The 21,556-nt window shown below is 39.1% G+C and overlaps 1 protein-coding gene across 2 annotated transcripts in view; it reads right to left on the bottom strand.

Moving 5' to 3' along the window:
- LVRN (laeverin) overlaps positions 1 to 21,556 on the bottom strand; it is a gene marked incomplete at its 5' end in the record, with an annotated part of 37,715 nt that overhangs the window by 9,154 nt on the left and 7,005 nt on the right. For both annotated transcript variants that reach the window (XM_082074313.1, XM_082074314.1), the window contains 14 exons: positions 686 to 793; positions 1,385 to 1,479; positions 2,364 to 2,517; positions 3,775 to 3,830; positions 5,339 to 5,478; positions 8,024 to 8,100; positions 9,587 to 9,756; positions 10,531 to 10,596; positions 10,733 to 10,798; positions 11,142 to 11,285; positions 15,213 to 15,326; positions 16,616 to 16,770; positions 18,912 to 19,038; positions 21,167 to 21,306. In XM_082074313.1, the coding sequence (XP_081930439.1) occupies positions 686 to 793; positions 1,385 to 1,479; positions 2,364 to 2,517; positions 3,775 to 3,830; positions 5,339 to 5,478; positions 8,024 to 8,100; positions 9,587 to 9,756; positions 10,531 to 10,596; positions 10,733 to 10,798; positions 11,142 to 11,285; positions 15,213 to 15,326; positions 16,616 to 16,770; positions 18,912 to 19,038; positions 21,167 to 21,306 (1,612 nt within the window). The remainder of the gene's footprint in view (positions 1 to 685; positions 794 to 1,384; positions 1,480 to 2,363; positions 2,518 to 3,774; positions 3,831 to 5,338; positions 5,479 to 8,023; positions 8,101 to 9,586; positions 9,757 to 10,530; positions 10,597 to 10,732; positions 10,799 to 11,141; positions 11,286 to 15,212; positions 15,327 to 16,615; positions 16,771 to 18,911; positions 19,039 to 21,166; positions 21,307 to 21,556) is intronic.

Raw genomic sequence — 21,556 nt, 5'->3', positions numbered from 1 at the left:
TATTGCATAGAAAAGCATAAAAATAGAAGAGGGAGGAAAAGAAAGTAAGTGTTTCAATACATCAGAAACTTTATTTAACAATGCAATACTCGAATACAGGAAGTCTGCTTCTGGTAGAGCCCAGATTCCATCCTCACAGATCAGGAACCTGACTGCCAGGCTCCAATATCAGCATAAGAACTGAGAGCTGTTCCCAGCACCTCTTTACACAAATACAGCACATGCAAGGCAATTTGATAGGCTCACCATGGGAAGATGTTTGTATCATACAAACACCATTTCACTCAGTATTGCTAAAAGAAGCTTAGAAATTGAGTTGTTATACAGGAAAACCCTAGGGCTGTACTGCAGCAAAGGGCCTGGACAATATGGGATATTAGCCCTTATCTGAGGTTCAGCTGTTATGTAGCTAAACAGATTCTGCTCTTCATGACAAAAATCTGCATCCTCCAGCCTCTAAAGTCCATGTAAAAAGCAACAATTACGAAATCATCCTAAAGCTGGGATTTGGGGAAGAGGATTTGTTGCAGGGGTGAGCACAGTTAGGCTTAAGTTCTGTCTTTCTATCAAGAAAGAAGAGCAGCATACAGAAGTATCTCTCATTTTGCCTCCCCCATGTCAGAGCCCTTTAACTTTCCACCTCACTTAGGCATGCACACCTCTAAGAACACATTATCATTCTTACTTGTAGTCAGGGTTGCCCATCCACTTAGCATACAGCTCAGACGACAGGTTCAAACAGTCCTGGAGGCCCAGCCAGCATGCTGTTCCAAAAAGTTTTTCCAAATACACTCTTGAAAGAAAGCCAAAATAGCAAGAATAAAAGATATGTATTCCACATTTGGAGTACTTGAACTGTGCTTGACCAGCACAGTTTCAGCACATGATGTCATTAACCCAGAAGAACCTCTACTAGAAACAGTTAAGGTTTAATGAAAATAATAAAATGAACTACCAGTAATGGGTTCCTGACATCAGTGTTCGTGAACATTAGTGAGGCTACCAATTTACTATAGTTTTTTGTTTGGTTTATGTCATTCTTGGTAGTTTAAGAGACTAGTTGCATCTAGTTGAAATCATTCTGACACTCAAGACTGTGGCTTCATTAGCCTTGTAAAATGAACTATTTTAAAGTTCTAGTAGTTGATCCATAAATCACATTTGACGTTCATTGCTGTTCAGTTTTTCCTCAACTATTAATAGCAGCCGCCTATTGAGCAGGTTTTCCCATAAACAAAAGCTGGTAGCCCACTAAATGGACTGAAAATATGCCATGCTATCCTGATACTGCGGTTTCATTGGAGGTGTCATCATAACTAACCCACACTTACAGGACAGTGAAAATCACAATTCAGTTACAGTCAAATTAAAGCAGAATACTTACTGAGCAAAATAGTCATCTTCCAAAGCATCAACATTTTGATGAATAAAACCTGCATAATAATGGTATATTGGCAACATTCGCTTTAAAAGGTATTTCTTTCAAAAGAAGGGAAAGAAAAATTACTTTAATTTAGATGCAAGTTTTTCTTTTACTGTATTTTTCTTTACTTAGATTTATCCTGAAAATTTACTGCTATTAATTTCTTGACAACGCAGCACATTAAAACAAAATACGTAAATTTGGTCTAAAATCCAATACACCCGTACATCCATTCAAACATGGAATTTACCACTTCACATCACTTGGACCTTTGAACTCATTATGAAAGAAAACAAATGCTCATTCTCAGATAAAAAGATGGAAAAGTTCTCACATATTTTAAGCATACCTTTACATTTAGAACTTAAGAGAACTACCATTATGGGACTGTACTTTAAAGTGAATTCTTCAAATAGAAGTCAAGGAAATAAACAAGACAATATTATCTCAGGTAGCTCAAATATGGGAGACAATAATCTCATTTAGTATCCAAACCAAATTCCTTCTTTCTCTCCATGAAGTTGAACTGGAAAGCAGTATGAATCCCCAAGCACATATATTCTATATCCCCCTTGTACATAGCAGTTTTACTCTCATTACTTATTACTGACTATTTACTACTGACTGATAGCTTTATTTTCCAGATCCTCTGTTTTGCAAATAAACAGGATCAAGCTTAATATAGAGAATGTGAATAGATTTCTGTTTTACAGTAATAATTGCTCCTGATTCAACGATATTTATCATTGACTGATATATACAAATAAGTACCTCCTCCTATTTAAAAAACAAAAAAAGGTTGACAAAATCATGCAAAGGGCATGACAAGAACTGTGACCCATCATAGTCTTCATTACATTCATTTTAGTCTGACTTTATTAAATAGTCTAGCATCTTTGCTATAATAACTAACTAACAAAAAAAAAAAAAAAGGTGGTACCTTTAAAAGTGGATACAATTCATAGTTCTTCAGAGTACTTTCCAAATTCTCGGGTACTAGGTTTGACAATACCATATTCCATATGAAGAGTTCATCTTCTTTGGCAAGATACTTTGTTAGTTCAAGTGCTGTTTCAATCTCAATGTATCCAAACCTATTTCAAGACAAAACCTCATACTTGAGCATACCTATCCACATTAATTACCTACCACAAATTTCTGTTTATTTATGAAACTGACAATAAAACATCAGGAAAAGTGACCTAGAAAGGATGTTGGAAAAATAAAATAAATACAAAACAATGGTGCCTTTAAGAGCACAGTGCCACTGTCCAAGTTACAGGACAATCGTGGCAGTAAGCATGGCATTATGCAGACTGTATTCTCTAGTGTCTGTAAGATACAATAGAGGCGCATTTACAGCATGCTTCACTTTCACTAAATCAAAAGCAAGTAAAAGAGCTCTGTTTTGAGCTACAATACGTATGTATTTTTCTTGCTAAACAACATATTTTCATTACAGGTTCTTTTGTGGAATATACGTTATTGTAAAAATCAAACAATTTAATTTGCATGCACGCTATTCTTGGAATTAGCAACCTCAGCATGGCACTTATGTGCCTCACTGTGGAATTCATAAGGAATTCATTCTTTCCTGATAAAATTTCAATTCAAGCTCCTCTCCTTCAGAACAGGAACATTTCTAGTGTACTTCCACAGAAGCACAGTTACATTCCTTATTATATAGTAGGTTTGAGTTCTCTTATGAGAAAGGACATTTGTATGAGAGGGGGAATGGGCATTTTTACTTCTTCCTCTCAAAGCTGCTTCCACAGGCTACGAGATGGGCGAGTATGCTTGAGCCACTTTTGCCCTGAGCTCCCACACCATAGGTGTCCGATGCTCTTGGGATCTCTGGTACGTCTGAGGCACAGACGTATCTATTGCTTCTTCAGCTCCCTACAGTACTGGCGACCTCTCTAGCACCACAGACATGAACAACCAAGTCATCCATCAGCAAGGGAAATGAAAGCGGTGTTAAGTGTGATGCATAGCTCATATCTCAGCACGGCTGAGAGAGCCCAGAATAAATCAGGGAAAATTCAGAATGTTCATTCAGAATCTTTTTTCTGTTGCAACACCTACAGGTTACTACCTAAAAAAACTCAAGACAGTGCCATTATTTAAAAGATTTCCTAAGAGCTGGAACAAAAACTTAAAAGAAGTTTTGAAAGAAATCACTGAGCACTGACAGAAGAATGGAGTAAATACTTAACTCCCCCACCATCTTACCAAAACAGTTTCTGTTCTTAAGAGGCATATATGGGTAGAAATAACCAAGGCAGAAGTAGCAATATTTACTGCAATCATGTAGTTTAATCATTTTCTATGACATACCGAAACATACTTACTGTGTCAGTGCAAAAACATCATCTATCAGCTGGATCCTGCTGACAGCAGGAATAGCCTGCAGAAAGGATTCATGTAGTGTTAATATGTCTAAACATGTCATTTAAAGTTTGAAAAAGCTTTACTATCTTTCAGAAAGATCAGACAAGTCCCCAGCAATTTTTTTCAAAGCCAAAATCTTCTGTAAAACATCAGAACATGGATCCTGCATTTTAAGCTGAAATTATGTATGTGCTTTTAGGGAAGTTTATCTATATAAATACATAAATATATAGCTACATAATATATTTTTATATATAAATATACAGCTACAGTTCATTAAGCATGGAATTCCAAGACCCCTCTTACTTACATGCTGTAATGAAAATTAAAATTTGGAAATGCTACATCTCATAAAATATCCTAGTTATATAATTTTGGTACTTTTTTTTCTTTTTGAGGCTTCCATTCAGAATACATACTCAGACTAGTCCAGAGCAAAGTGTCTGGTACTATCATGAGTTAAGTGACAGAGGCAGAGCTGTGGGTGAACCCCTGACCACAGTTCATGCTCTCATGGAGGCTGCTGGTCCCTCCCCATCTCCTCCCTGCTTCCATGCCCCTTCAGCTCAGCTGCTGCTCCTGCAAACCTTCCCACTGACCAGCTCTGAAAAATAGTCCCAAATCAGCACACACTTATTTTCCTGCTGACTTAGATTTGCTGTCAAAGAAAAAACCCTTGTAGAAAAGAAGCCAGTGTGCTGTAATAAAGGTTTAGCCACATTGCATGCTCTGATCGGCCTCAGGTACAGACCTCCTGGAGAAGTTGTCTGACTGCTCTGATAACTATTATGCTGAAAGATTAAACTTTCTCACTGTTGTTACCAAAACCAATGAGAAGATATTACTACTGGAGCCTCTGGCTCACTCTAGGGTTAGGCAGCGTTAAATACTATGCAGACCCATATACAACTACATGTATAGGCTGCTCTGTATTGCTTTCACCTTCAGCCCAAGCTGTGGTAAGTCAGAGGTGATATGAAATCTACTCTGAGTATAGTGTATGTACAAAATTTAAAGGGCCCAAGTAGAACTGACTGGAACTTCTAAGAAAAATCTAAGCAAAAAGAAGCAAAAACCCATGTCAGATGATTTATTTTTAGTTTTGCTGGCAGAAATATTGTGCTTTGAGGAAATGGGAAATAAAAAGCTCTCTCCCAGCTTTCCTTCTCCACGTTTACCTAAGAGCAGATAAAGCTTAGTCACACATCTAGACCAATAACTCTTTGTGCCAAATTTAAGAGAAGGGAAGAACCACAAACTGTTAAGACAACTTTGAAGACAGAATGCCATCTCATGTGAAATTATTTTTCACGCTTATGTGAAACTATTTGGGTCTGTTCCTATTCCACTATAGAAGGTTGCCAGTGACTTTGGTGGTGCAACAGTGCATCATTTCTTCTTATGTGATACCTGAATTTCTCATTATTCCAGGTTTTCATCAATGTGACTACTGGTAAAAAACTGCAAGAACAGATACATGGAAAGAATCTGTTTATAAGCTTGAGAAAACAAATATGATGTTACCTTCGGATCATTTTCAAGCAAGCGTGCTAATCTTTTTAAGTTTAATTGATCATAGTTCACTCTGTAGTAGCCACTTAAATTTACATTTAGCAGGATCCAGTCATATTCTGACTCCGACACTTGCATTTCAGGAAACACTTCTGTAAAGTGACATTAAAAGATATTATTTTATTTTCTGTGTGCTCCTAAATTCTCTTGCATTTATAAACACTGGACTCAGTGCTCCTCTGAGATCTGAGACACAAATCTGAGGTTGGACTCAAAAAGAATCTCCCACAAAAATCCGTGCATTTGTGATCTCTGGTCTGCACAGCAGAAGAACTTCAAAAAGCAACTGACCCCTCGGGTACTGAGCACCTTGAGATGGCAAAGGGGAAGCTGAAGACCCACTTTGATCCTACCATTTAGCTCATAGGCAGCTGGGAGAGTTAAGAAAGGTTACCCAAGAATAAAGTCTGGATGAAGGGCAACACCCTCACCTGCCTGCTGCAGGACACAGACCCCAGCATGTCTGCTGCCCCAAACACACTGCTTGGTACCTTACCGAAGAACTGACCGTCTACCAGTATTCACATCAACACAGATCAAGGAAATCAAAACAGCTAAGCTTATGCAAAAAACAAGCGAACAAAAATTTTATTTTAAATAAATGTTCCGTAGTCCCTTTGAGTTACCTCACTCACTAAAGGCCTCTTTCTGCAGTCCCATTTAATCTCACTGCTACCTCCTTTATGTGTGCTTGTCTGATCACTTGCTCCTGATGGCTGACAGCACATGTGAAGGAGCCAGTGCAGCCTTGAAAGCTCTGAGCTGCCTCAACAGAAAAGGATTCACATGCTGAATTAAGAAGATGGTAAAATCTCTTAAGACAACAAATCATATTAGTGAGTAGCCTAGGCCCAGCACTGCTCCACTCCAAACAGAAGACTGAGACTTCAGTGTGTTTTGACAGAGTAGGTACTACAGGGTTCATCATCAGTCATCTTCACAAGGCAAATGGGAGGGAAAAGTGGTACAGGACAGATACTGGCTTAACCATTTAAAACCAGCACGGATGGGTAGAATGTGGCACTAGCGGTACTTCTCCGATAATGCCGTATCAGTTCAGTGCTCAGATTAGTTCATCAATCAGTTCATCATCAAGAGCATTTTGAGATCCAGCTAAAACAGCAAAACTATGCTTCTCCACTCCCCAGGCTAACTGAAATGATCTACCATACCAGCATCCTTTTCCTAGTGTGTCTTTTTTTTACTACAAAGACATGTATCACTCAGGGACAGTGATCAACACAATTTTATGGGCAGAAGCCGAGTATGTAGACACTGCCTGAGGAATCCTAAACCATTAGGACAGGCTTTTAACACTGTACAGTGCAGCACTGAATGAAAACACTTGGCTACTGGTAGCAGCGCAGCTTGTTTCTTGGAGATCCATTTAACCTGTTCAAAAGTAATGTAAATTAGTTCCTGAATATATCTTTGTAGCAAAAATACACATACACAAAATTGTTTTTGAGACGTTTCCTCATTATGCCACTGCATTAACTATTCTGAAGTTGAAGTTAAAACTATTCTTTGTACCAAATAACTCATTTTCATTTACCAAAACCATGCTCATGAATACCTCTGACAGACCGCATTAACAGTCTTCCACCAGAAGCCTCTTCAACCTGACAGGAACAAAACAGTAACTGAAAACAACCTTTAACATTTCTACCTTTGTAAGAAACCATTTGGTTCCTTTGGTTCGAAAAGTCAAAAAGGACTATTTTTTCATCTTAAAACATGAATGCAAGTTCTTTGACTGAATAGTGTCTGCTAAGTTTGATACATGGCTTTCAAATACAAGTGGAACGTGTTTTAATCCTGAATTTCTACTTCCTCGTGTCTAGCCTGAATCTCCCCTCCTTTAGTTTAAAACCATCACTCCTTCTCCTGTCACAGCAGGCCCTGCTAAAAAGCCTGTCCCCATCTTTAGGCTCCTTTTAAGTACTGAAAGGCCACAGATTATTGGAAAGCACCAAAACGAGAAAGAACTGCATTTTTCAGTTCATGGAGACATCCATAAATTATTTTTTCTATTATAAGTCTTTACAACTTTTAAAAATTTTACTCGTTTTGTAAGATAATTTTTGCATTTAATTTGGATAGACAAATTAAATCACACAGTATTGAAAATATTAATTTTCCATTTTTTACAGATACCCATGTGTGACAATGTTGAGTCACTTCACACAGCCGGTGTTAATATTTTTCAGTCTTCATAACTACTACTTGAGCTTGATCATTTTCTGATATACCACAGCTGAGATCCTACTTTACTCAAAAGCTGTCATTAACACCAGTGGGATCTGCTGGGGTAAGAATAATACAGAAGCATGAATAGCTAGGAGTTTGGATTTGTGTTCAAAATGACAAAAACAATATTATTGTGGAAATCTCTATTCGTAATATACATCCTGCCATATTATTAAAAACATATGCAATTGATGCAACATACAAAAAAACACTGTATTAACCTATGCAAAAATGTATTGCTATCGTAACATAAAATTAGCACAATAAATATAGGCATTTCTGTAATTAAGTTTTATCTCCCTATTCAATTCAAAATCTGTTTATAGAAGCGTTATCTTGGTTTTTCATTAGCTGTTTTTAGCATGTGTGAACAAATACATTACTTACTGCTGCTTTTATCTAGCCACAGTAAGGGTTGGGATGATCCATTTCTCGTCCAAGAAATAGGAATAATCCATGTGTTACTTAACAAACAAACAAACAAAACAAACAGAGATAATATAATTAGTTCTTATACTTAAAAAAAAAAAGAACTAAAACAAACAAATAAAAAAAACCAGCACCTCTCAGCTGATGCTAAACTAGATTGCAGATGAGTGAGCTCTTGCAAGAATCTCCATCTACCTCCTCTCCTCCCTGATACACAAAACCTCAGCAGATGGTACTTTTGCTGTATCATCACTTAGGTTCAGCAAAGACAAGGGAGTTTTAACATGGATTACTCATATCTAGACTACTGTTCAGTGGGAAGTATTTGAATACCACTGTATCTTTGTACTCTGGCTTTCCTTTTCCAAGCATTAATTTTGTTCTCCTCAGTTATTAGACTTGGCCCTATTTCTGGAGACCACAAACGTCCTCCTCATAAGGTATCTACTAAAAAAAGGCTCGAGGCAAGCAATACAATTCTAATTCTGACAACCGTAATTTCCTTTCTGAGGGAACGTAAACCTTCCGTCAAAACAGATGAGAGCTACAAAACCCTAAAGTTGCTCACAAAAATGAAAAATTCTGTAATATCTCTCCTGGATTTGCTTAAATTCACATGCTATTGACTCTTGCTGAGACTGCAGTAAAGGACTTAATATTTGTAACTTAGAACTCCTTATCTGATTTAACCAAAGACACTGAATGGACAACTTCTCTATGCTTCCTGGAGCTTGGAAGCAAAGGAAACTCTTGTTCTCATCAAAATTTCTCTTTTGGCTGTTTGTATGACCCGCAATAGCATCCAGAGAAAACTCCCTTGGGGTATGCCCTCCTTTATGCTTTTTCCCTGTGTGAGAACTCACCTCATGGGCCCATGTATCTCAACACTCATGAGAGCTGCTGAATTCAATGAAATTTCAAACTCTACCCATGAGTTTCCAGAGTGGGTAACCAAAGACAGCTCCTTCTACCACTGCTTTTAAGCATCTAAATGAGTAGCACAGCTTGCAAACGTACCAGGTACTTGAAAGTGCTCACTGACAGGAAGTTTAGAGCTGCATATCAGGTACTCAGCATTTTCTGAGAAGAGGTCATTTATAGAAGTACTTAAATGAACTCATTTGCCTTTGCCAAGCAGAAGAGACTGGGAATACGTGCACTGGAAAGAAGCTACAGCATGGTTCATCCAGGTTGCCAGTACGTGCAGCTGAGGGATGAGGAAATAAGAAATTTCCAGGCAAAACTCCTGCCCTGCAACCCTTGCATGGCCTATGCCTGTCCTTACAAACCCATTATGTGCCTGGAAAAGTCACTAGTCCAGAGGAAGGCAACCTTTTGGAAAAACAGGTGGCTGGCAGAATGAGTGCAAACTCCAGTGTCAAACAGATTTTACTTGACAGCCCATGAATGAAAAAACATTAATTTTAAAAATCAGATGGTCAAAACATAATGTCCTAACAGAAGAGCTTCCTGGAAAAAAACAGGGCATGAACCCATAACAGAAACACAAGCTAAACTTACTTGTAAGAATCAGTATTGTTTTCATTTTTTTTATTAAGAAATTGTTCCTGACTGATTGTGCCAGTGGTTAGATTTAATGTTAAAACTGGAAACCCGTTTTGACATGTCCAGGAATCCATTATTTGTTTTACAGATGCTGGCAACTGAACTTCATCCTGTGCATCTACAACCTGCAAGAGAAACGCAATTATCATTATTATTACTTATGATAAACAGGGTACTTATCGATATTCTTCTCATTGTTATAACCTGACTGCTAACCATTCTCTTTTAGTGTTAACATATTTACACACCTGTATGGCTATGATAGACTTAATCTGCTAGTTTCACTCAAATAAAGCTGCCAGAAGACAGCCTTGCATATCTCAAATTGTGGCACTCTTGTTCTTAACCTGCGACTGAGTCTGCAACATAATGTCAGTCTTCTTTAGAGGAACAGAAAAGTGGATTTTTTAAAAATAAACCTATTATTACCATCTGTTTTCTTATTCAGATTTCTGCCAAAATGAGCAAAGGGTGAAATGCTGAGTTACTGTCCTGGGTATAGACTTTGCCGCGTCTGTGACATATCAGCATCTTGGATCGTCGAGCCTAGAGCGTCACACACACTGACCTGGCAAAAATTAGGCTTCAGAAGATTAGGCTATGCCATTTCATGTAAGCTTAGGCAACCTCCATGAAACCCAAAACTCCACTTGGCCCTAATTTCCCATCTCATCTCTCTACTCCTCGTACGTGTTTCCACTGATCTCAGGTGCAGTAAAGCAGCCAAATAAACACTTGTGAAGACATGAGCCGAAAGAGCAAGCATAGCAAATATTTTGCAAGGGAAAGACTGCACTAGGGACAGCCAAATTCCAATGCAGTCCTCTACAAACTGTATATACCCTAAATTTGAACTGTGTCAAATACTAGAGCAAGAATACTAGAGACAAAATGAGTACCATCTGTATGTGGGTCCAGAGATCATCTTGGTTAGCATTTGAGAAGGAAAATTCTTCCAGGTACAACTGTATGGAAACAAACAGAACCATCAGAATTCATGACGGTTCGATGAAAAACATCATGAAGACAAACAGTAATCTATGCAACTGTAATTTTCAAGATCATAAATCAAGATGGAAGATGTTAGTTTTTCAGACTTACTGTGAGTGCTCTGATAAACAGCTTCTCAGACAGGAAACGGGAAAGCATCCAGGTAATAGAAGCCCCCTGGAGCAGAAAAAAAAGCTATGAGAAAATGTGAATTATTATTGCAACTATTATGGCAATATTTTTTCAAACTTTATTCTAGGTAAGTTAGTCAGGCTACTTCTCTGATTCATATCTCAAGGAGGTTTAAAAAGTTTTCACTGTTTCTGTCATAGCCAAATAGATTTGAAACATCAAATATATTTGTGTGTGCAGAAACCAATACTGAAAGATAAAACTACCTAAAAAAAAAAAAGCATTGTAGTTCAACAGAATATTCCACTGTTACTCTCAAAACTACTTCGTTTAACCTACCATTAGTTTAGAATATACAAGAAACTGGAAGAATTTTATATTTTTTAACCTTGTTGTATGTGATGCTGTCAAACAGAGACATTAAAGCAAATGATTCTTCGATCTTGTCTTCACTCTCTGACAGTGATCGAACTCCTATTTCATTGTCTTCCCTTAAGACAGGTTGGACAACATGATCATAAAAGATTTCATCCTGCAAGAAAAAGACAAATCTATGTGAGCTGAAGAGAAAATAATTATTCTCAGGAGAGAATGTCATTATAGGATTAGCACTAACAGAAATAGTCTGTCAATAAACAAAGAATGATCCTTTTTCCCGCTATCTAGCTTTCCATGAACTAGGGACCTTACACCTGATCCTAACATTTTCCACAAGCAACATTAATCAGGGCAGTGAAAATTTTATATTTGAGATGATTGTTGGCTTGAGCCTGACAAAGACAATGACAGTGTAATCCTTCAGCAAAAAATAAGTCAACTATATTGAACAGCAAATGAACAAATATTGAAAACTTGTATCTCATTTACATCTGTATGTGATTAACATGGCAGCATTTTTCTCCTAAATCCTGTTCCTCCTGCTGCAACCCTGAGTAATAACCTAAAAACCACTAAGGGTAGCAAGGCTTAACTATGCAGCATTTCTGCTGCCACACGATGACAAATATGGAGGAAAACAGATCATTTGGTGCAAATCAATGAAGTTCTCTTTTTATTATATGATGATTCATTGCCCTAGCTGAGTACCTCTCCTACAACTGGATGGAAAATGCTATAGTTACAAAGGTAAAGAAAAACAAAAAAAAAAAAAACACCAAACCAAACCAAAACCAAGAGAAACAAAAACCCCCCAAACAAACCAACAAAATCCAACTAACCAAATTAAAAAAAAAAAAAGGTATATTTTTTTCTAAAACATTGCAGGCCACTTTGACCACTTCTACTTCTCAAGAAGAAGAGCACAGGCTTTGAATTAATACAATCAAATTTGTCAAATTATTTCTCTCTCTGTAAACAGCCAGTAAAATTAATCTTAGAGGTTCAATTTGTAATTGAGTGGTGATCAGTGGCACAAAGTCTAGTTGGAGGCCAACGACTAGCAGTGTACCCCAGGGGAAAATATTAGGTCCAGTCCTGTTCAACATCTTCATTAATGATTTGGGTGATGAGGTAGGGTGTACCTTCAGCAGGTTTGCAGATGACACAAAACTGGGAGGAGTGGCTATTACCCCACATGGTCATGCTGTCAACCAGAGGGACCTGGGTAGGCTGGAGAAATGGGCTGACAAGAACCTGTTGAAGTTCAGCTGAGGCATGTGCGAAGTCCTGCACCTGGGAAAGAACAACTCCAGGGACCAGTACATGCTGAGAGTTACCCAGCCAGAAAGCAGCTTTGCAAAAAACAACCTGGGGGTCCTGCAGGACGCCAAACTGAGCACAAGTCAACAGTGTGCTCTTAGAGCAAAGAAAGCTAATGGTATCCTGGGCTGCCTTAGGAGAAGTTGTGCCAGCAGGCTGACGGAGGTGATCCTTCCCTCTAGTCAGCGCTGGTGAGGCCACATCTGGAGTACTAGTACTAGTTCTGGGCTCTCTGGTACAAGAGGGACATGGCCATATTGGAGAGACTCCAGCAAAGGGACACCAACATGTTGAAGGAAATGGAGCATCTCACACATGAGGAAAGGCTGAGAGAGCTGGGACTGTTCGGCCTGGAGAACAGAAGGCTCAGGGGATCTCATATGTAAATATCCAAAGGAAAGGTACAAAAAAAGTGGAATCAGGCTCTTTCCAGTGGTGCCCGGTGACAGGATCAGAGGCCATGGGCACAAACTGAAACACAGGAGTCTCTGCCTGAACACAGGAAACACTTTTGCACTTTGAGGGTGACTGAGCATGGGAAAGGTTCTAAACTATAACATTAACATTAAAAAGGAGACAAAGACTTTTTTCCAATTTAAAATTTGGTGGCCTTTATTCTTTTCAATAATATTAAAATACACCTTTACAGATAATAAAGTGAGCTGTTTTTGAAGCTTGAACCAGGGGTCTGGCATATCCCATGACCTAAAAAAACTTCTGACAGAATTTGTTTGACATGCCTGTATTACTTTCCAATTAAGCATGTAATTAAGTACTTCGGTGAACTAAAGAAAGGAAATGATGAATGGTATTTCATCTGGGCAAAATGAAAAGCAGAGTGGATTGACTGCAGATTCAGGCCTGCCCAAACTAGAGGCTTATGCTTTTTCAGAAGCTGAGGGCACCGTGCACAGACATCCATGATTGTACAGGTGAGCGCATCTCATCTCATCGCTGCAATTAGCAGAGACTATCCTCTTGTCTCAGAGTTTAATGACGAAAGGGGTTCTCCAACATGCTGTGGGATTTATGTTTATTTCATTTGGGTTGAACAGGAAGGAGTTTTACCCTGCTGTCTGATTAGCCATGTGCATTACCTGTGACTTACCTACAACCAGATATCCATGGACCCAGTGGGGTAAACAGACTTAAAATGACCCAACTTACTCACTGCTCAGTAAAGGTACCTGGGTAGGGGGCACTTGGAAGAGAGCTTGGACAAGCAGGGAGGCAAACCATCAGCTACAGAAGCCAGGAGAAAAAGCTGTGTTTGCTGAATGATAGACCTAGGGCAAAAGACCAGTTCCTTTTCACTGAAGAATGACAGCTGTCCAGCTGTCCTGTGCCCCAGCTATTGAAGAGCTGGGTTTGATGACAGCCCCTGGCAGATGGAAACCCACCAAAGAAGAATCAAGACCAGCTGGGCTTTCCCAGGGGACTTAAGTTACTAACGCCATGGCTTGATTAGATCACACCTCCTGCACCTTCCTTGTCTTCCTGCATGCTGGAATTTTCCTACTTTGACTTACTTACTTCAGTACCTCAATGTCTTTCTTGTAACGAGGGCCCAAAACTGAACACAGTATTTGAGATGCAGCCACACCGGCACCAAGTACACTGGCACGATCACTTCCCTAGTCCTGCTGGCCACACTATTCCTGATACAAGCCAGGATGCTCTTGGCCTTTTTGGCCACCTGGGCACACTGCTGGCTCATGTTCAGCCGCTGTTGACCAACATGCCCAGATCCTTTTCCACCAGGCAGCTTTCCAGGCACTCTTCCCCGAGCTTGAAGCACTGCCTGGGGTTGTTATGACCCAAGTGTAGGACACAGTACTTTTCCTTGTTGAACCTCATACAGTTGGCCTCAGCCCAATGATCCAGCTGGTCCAGATCCCTCTGTAGACCCTTTCCACCCTCCAGCAGATCAACAGTCCCACCCAGTTTGGCGTCATCTGCAAACTTACTGATGGTACACTGAATCCCCTCATCCAGATTATTGATAAAGAGATTAAACAGAACCGGCCCCAGTACTGAGCCCTGGGGAACACCACTCATAACTGGCCACCAACTGGATTTGACTCCATTCACCACAACTCTTTCGGCCTGACCATACAGCCAGTTTTTTACCCAGTGAAGAGTACACCCAACCAGGCCACGAGCTGCCAGCTTCTCCAGGAGAATGCTGTGGGATATGGTGTCAAAGGCTTTACCTAAGTCTAGGTACACAACATCCACAGCCTTTCCATCATCCACTAAGCAGGTCACCTTGTCATAGAAGAAGATCAGGTTGATCAAAGAACACCCGCCTTTCATAAATCCACACTGACTGGGCCTGATCACCTGGTTTTCCTGTAAGTGCCACATGATGGCACTAAGGATGACCTGCTCCATCACCTTCCCCAGCACTGAGGTCAGACTGACAGGCCTATAATTCCCTGGTCCTCTTTCAGGTCCTTCTTGTAGATGGGCGTCACATTTGCCAAGCTCCAGGATGAAAGGAAATGGCCTCTAGTTGCACCAGGTGAGGTTCAGATAGGATATTAGGAAAAATTTCTTCATGGAAAGGGTTGTGAAGCAGTGGAACAGGCTGCCCAGGGAAGTGGCTGAGTCACCATCCCTGGAGGTATTTGAAAGACAGGTAGATGAGGTTCTTAGGGACATAGTTTAGTGCCAGATTTAGGTTACGGTTGAACTTGATCCTCTTGAGGGTCTCTTCCCATGAAAATGATTCTATGATTCGGTAAGCATCAGCACTTACCAGTGAAAGCTCCGGTTCAACAAAGGTTGCTCCCAGGTACTCAAAGTAAGATGTCAGTCCCTCATTAAGCCACAGATCATTCCACCAGTTCATTGTAACCAGATTTCCAAACCACTTAAACAGAAAGAAAAAAATGTCTCAACATCTCTTTGGATCGCTGTTTTCACTTTTGCATGTTCAACACACATACCTATGCTGAAGTAACTTTATTTAATGTGTACATGTCAAATGGATAAAATGCTGGATATTTATTCAGATAGTGAAAGTTCAGAAGAAAAAGATGCATCTTGGAAAAGGTCAGAGGTTCAGGGCAGTTAATTTCTAACTGTTTCACCTACAATTTCATACCGTGACAATAGATGTCAGAGCTTTATGTCATTTTTCTACTCTATTCAATTCTAAACACTTCCCAATAAAATTTAAAGATCTAAAAGATCAGTCTATGATTAAAAGCAGGACATTCATCAAACAATTACAAAAACATTTGCCCACATTCTTAACAAAAGCAAATCATTAGGGCGCTGATAAACAGAACTTGGGAAATAACAGTTTCCAAAATCAGCAAATGCCTATCTTGGCAAGCAATAAAACTTCCACAACAGTTGCTATGTAGTCATATTTGGCAGTTCACATTTAACAAAAAACTATTCAATTGCAGATTTCTATTTTATTTGTTAATTCTTGAAATCTTGAACTAAGTTACTGACATTTGTTTTATTTGCCTGCAATAAAAACACTCTGCTCATCTGAAGGTCTGAAAAGTTACAGACTTTGTCAGAAGGGCATGCAAGAGCACTAGCCAAGTTAAACTCTTTCACTAATTTTGTTAACTAAGTGCAAACACTTGTTGTTCTAGCAAACAACAGTAAATTAAACACAGTTAATAAAAAAGTGAAACGTCATTATCATTCCAAACATAGTAAGAAAAAATTTTAAAATCTATGTGACAACTGGACAAAGGTCCAGCTACGGTTGATTTTGCTCTGTCATACTGTTTCTTACAGAAAAATACATGACTTTTGCAATAATATGCACTCCCACTGCAGAATAATACTTATGAAGTTCATTAATTCTCCCACTGAAGTATTAAGTATATTGAATACAGAGAAAACCATGTCGTTCCTACATCCCTACAGTATTTTCTAGTAAGAAAAAAAAATAAGCAGTCCATTAATGGTTTTGTAACAATGAGTCTTGTGCAGTCAATATGCCATCTGTAATATGATGGTATCTGCTTTTAATATTGATTTCATAACTGAACACATGATCTTTCAGTCCTCTAGTACTCACACTCCCTACTGTTAATTCACTACATTTCTTCTACAAATTAGTGACTGCATCATTAGCAACTGTAAGGAAACAACTCATAGACAATTAAATGTACATAATTTTTTACCACATGCCTGGTGTCCTAGCTCATGTGACACAATTATGGCAATCATTGCCTTTCTGCTTGTGAATTTGTCACTTGGGAAGTACATCAACGATGATTCTTGGAAAGTAATTAGCCCCCAGTTTTCCATACCACCTGCTCCAAACTCAGGCAGTGCAACCAGATCTAAATTGATTCAAACAGAGAAGAGAAAAGAAAAAAGGTATCTTTAAAATTCAGAAGCAAAATGCTCACATGATTTTAATGCTCGCACTGGTTCAGCATGCAATTAAAGGATAATACATTTTATTGGTTCTTTGTTATGTTATGGCAACACTCTTGCAAACAGCCTGTAAAATTTCTTCTTGTCATACCTTTCCTCTCTGACTGCCACTCTCTCAGGGAGCCACATAATAAATTCCCATGAGGACCAGATCTGCACTGTATCTTGTACATACAAACGTTTTGAACAAAAATGATGACTGTATTCTACCAATGCTAGGAGAGAATACATTCACTTCTGGCTGTCAGAAATCTTTCTATGAGTTTCTCATGTGTTTGGGAAGTATGATACCTCTTTCTTCAGCCTAGCAACTTCAAAAAAAACCCACCACACAATCTTGCTCATTCAGCTCTGTGAGAAGGGGGATCCTTTCCACTCTTATCTGAAAGGAGCCTTAGAAACATCATCTCTCAGTTTCCACAGCAAGGCTGCTCTGCACTCCCCTTCTGCCTTATGCACAGTTTTCCAGTTCAAAAGCAAGAGTTGGACAAAACAGAGAAGGGTCATGGATGAATATCAAGGATCTCAAAGAAAGAGATACTGTTTGAACTTAGCAGCAAAGAGCAAAATTTGCAAAAGGTATATAGACCATTTTGGAAGCAGACACAAGATTGTACTCCAAACCAGCTGACCATGAGCCTGTTAACCTGTGCGTGGTGCTGAACCCCAACAAAGCTAGACTGCATCTCAGTGGGGCATATCGCCTCAGGCCCACAGCAAAGATACTTCATCTAGCCAGCCTTGGGCAAAAGAGTTCACTTATAACTGCATTAAAATCAGGTGAAGACAAACTTTTAAATACTTCTAATAAATGTGTTTGTTCTTCACATTTTGAGTTCACAACAACAATCTCTAGCATTTACAAGTAGCTGTTCTTGGTTGACCTAATTGCATTGATTTTTTAAGAAAAATATCATAGAAAGTCAGTGGGAAATGCAGTCAGTATCAGATGTCATTACACTGGGGATTGTAACAGTATTACTGCATTATGTGAAACTGAAATCTTACCTAACAGGAAGCTTAAGGTACCATTCTTCTACTTCAGTTTTGTAATATATTTGTTCTAATTAATTAACATATTGGCATTGCTGCTAAACAGAAGAATATAAGCATGAAACAGAATTGTCTACAGCCTTTAAGTAGCTTGTATGATTACCGAGATAACAGAATTTAAAAAGTGACATTTGCATATATTACATTTTACATAAGTGTAGTGTTATTCTAAATACACTGGGAGATAACACATGTACACAGATGTAAATGTATTTCTTTCAAGTTCTAATATACAGATTTGACGAATCACCAAACTGTCAAGTCAAGAAAGGAAGGAAATTCTTCCTCCACAGTCCTACAATCTGCTAAGATCACAGGCAGGTAAAAACTCATTTTAACTGCGAACTGCCTTCTGTGCTCTCAATATTCTACCAACTTGTATAGAAGAGCATGTTCCCACTTGGGAATCCAAGTCCAAGTAGCAGACAAATTGTGCAGTGAACCACATGATGGCACCCTTCTTTCTTGACTGAAGCTTGACTTAACTAACTTACCTGAAGTCCATTTTAAGCACAAGCAATGCTTTCCTGCATGAGTGTTTTTCTGGGGAGGAATGTGCAGGAACATACAGCCAGCTCACAGGTAAGACAGAGCCATACTGAAGAAAGCAAGGAATGCTTTGGGGAGACGTGGGTTACAGCAAGCACAGATTTACTAGGAGGACTTAGGGACTTGCCTGTACCTATGCACCCCAGAAACAGCCACATGACTGAACAACTCCTTTCTATCCACCTTTTAGCCCTATCTGCCCCTTCATTAGGAAATGGTGCTTTAACAGAATGAGAATTATGTGAAGCTAAGCATGATGAGCTACAGGTTAATAAAAGCTATGATGCAGAAAAGAGAATTCAGTGAGTTAAAGCTTAGGGGGTTTATTCCATGAATGTGGTAAGCTGTAAAAAGAGATTACTGTAAAAGAGGCCATTGCTTCTGCGAATGTTATACCATCAGCAGCCATTTCTCATGCATTTAAGAAAATAAGTAATCTCACCTGTCTTTGGCAGAGGGTAGCTGACATTAAGTAAGTCTTCCAGAAATGAAAATATTGGGCCTGTGATATTTAAAGCATAGTCAACATACCCATTTCTAACTGCCTCTTTCCGAGCCCAAATACGTATCTGAAATAAAAGAAGAAAGTGTTATTTTAGATAACACTCATATTTTCATTTTATTTGTTTCTCTTTTGATAATCATTGTTTGAAAATGGGGCCTGCCCACACCAGATCATGCAATGAAGCTTTTAATGAAAAAGATCCCAACACAAGTCTTGCTGAACCAAACAAAATGTGGCACAGAGCCTAATCCTGCTAAAATCTAGGAGAGTTCCAGCATTTTGAAAGGACCAAGACTTGAATCCAACTATCCACTGCTGGAACAAACATATTCCTGATTTTCTTTTATTAAATGGGAAATGCTGTAAAACTGTTTAGATCTGCACATCATAAGTCAGCATATTCCAGCCAGTAAGTCTGGGTGACAAACTTTCCTTCAGCTCTCGAGAGAAATGGATGTTCAGAGAGCATTTGCTGTGCATGCATACACATCTCTCCAGCTTTCTTACAGGCTACAACAGACCACTGGCCTCCCACTGCCGCTACTGAAAGCAGATGACATCTGAGCAAACTGACATCTGTACCTCCGAGTAATGGAGATGGCAGCAGCAAGCAAAGCTTCCCCCTCCCGTGCCCATTTGCATTGTCATGGTACCAAACAGGACAACTGCTTGCCCAAGGTGATAAAGTAAACTGAGGAAAGGTTTATGTTTCCATCACATATCTCTGGACTTGAGACCCCTCAGGTGTCTAGCAGCTGAAAACCCCCACATTTCTTGCATCTTACAAGGAGCTGAACAGCCAAAGCCTAGCAGTACAGCTGAGGAAGCATCAGGATGTAATTTTAAAGGGAAAAATTACAGCATATTCACTCAATGGACTATCCTCAGCCTCTGAGCCTCTCTTTTCAGCCAAGGCTTCAGAAGAGGTCCAAGATCAGATTACTTTGTTTTGCAAAACCTAAACATAATGGGCAGACTTAAAACCCTAATCTAATAGGAGCTTTGAGTTACAATACCAGTGTTTCAGGCTGTGAATTACTCAACAGAAGTGACAAAACAGACATGACAAACATGGCCAAGCAAATAACTCTGGAGGCATAAATTGAGCATCTCTGTCTGAAACCAAGGGGTGAAATACTCTCGCCCCTCTGACTCACAGAAGATGGGTGATGGTGCCTCTTCCCTCTGAAAAAAAGCTAGTTTGAAATGCTTTGCTTTGCTGGCTCCTGTCAGTACACATCAGCCCAAGAAAAAGGCACCACAGTCAGTGCTATAAGCATCCAACATGTTTGATACAGGGTATATATGGAAGTATGACATACCAAGTCCAATCTTCACTTTAAAAAGGAGCTTCCTAGGACATTCCTGCATTGTCCTCACATCTCATCTCATCTCATCTCATCTTTCTGCAGTAGAATGAGAGCAAACTGACCATGAAGGTAACATCGTGCTCTCATTTATTAAGGGTAGCAAGCATAAGGTTTTGTGCTTGAGTTTACTATTTATTTTGGAACATCTTGTTACATTTTTTCCCTGTTGGTTTCCAACAAAAGAAGGAAAGTGAAACAACCGGTGTCAATGGAGTATGTTTTTTTACAGTTTCTCTCAAGAAGCTTTGTCCACTCTGGTGTAAAAGCAAAACTGAATACTCACTGATGTAGGAGCTTCAAACATAAAAGTCACTTCTGGAGGCTAAAATACATGTCCTCTGCAGAATAAAAGGTTAAAATACTAGCATACAAAATGCATGGAGCACAGTATTTCTCCCATTGATGTCATGACACTCCTTCTCAAAGGGCCTTCAATAACAAGGCACTGAACTTTAGTGGTTTGGCACAGCAGTGGAACTGTGTATTTTTTCCAACTAAGAGAGCTAAGAAGATAAGAAGATCCTAAATTACTTCTAGTACTTTCTGTTGAGTCGCTGCCTCAAAAGTTTTAACATTCAGAGATGACACCTACTTGTGGAATTGTATGAAGTGATCACGACAGGACAAAAAATTATTACCTTAAAGGAAATTTTTCTGCAGAAATATCTACAGGATAAATGTTAGCAGTCTTGCCACATAAGCAAATAGTTTTGGAATGGAAAACACAGTAAATGTCTGTGATATCTTCGAAAGCACACGATGCAACACAGAGCCAAGTTCTGTTGTAAACTGCTATAATGTGTTATGCAGCTTCATATTTACCTCGTTTCCCCGCTCAGTTCTGGTGACATAATCAAAATCACAGACCACAAATGCAGTCAAGTAAGTTGACATTTTCAGGGAAGTGTTAAATGTGGTAACAGTCCACAGGCTTCCATTTTCATCAGCCATTTCAGATACATCTAGAAAAAATATCAAAGAAATATTCAAACCATTGCTCTTCCATAACAAACAAGGAACTTTGTGTTTCCTGCATATTTTTTTACACTTCTCTTCAATAAGCTATGTTTCTGGTAGAAGGCAGGCAGCTAGAATCCCTGCTACTGCCACGTATCAGAGTCGTGACCTTACACGCAAACACCAAAAATCCACTTGTGAGCTTCTTAATTGAAGTCTTGGAAGAATATCAAACTGTGTCAGATATATAATAGG

This window comes from Streptopelia decaocto (assembly GCF_964273445.1).
Source record: "Streptopelia decaocto genome assembly, chromosome: Z".
In the NCBI taxonomy this organism is placed as follows: Eukaryota; Metazoa; Chordata; class Aves; order Columbiformes; family Columbidae; genus Streptopelia; species Streptopelia decaocto.
The sequence above is the reverse complement of the archived record's forward strand: the minus strand, read 5'-3'. Positions and strand labels throughout refer to the sequence as shown.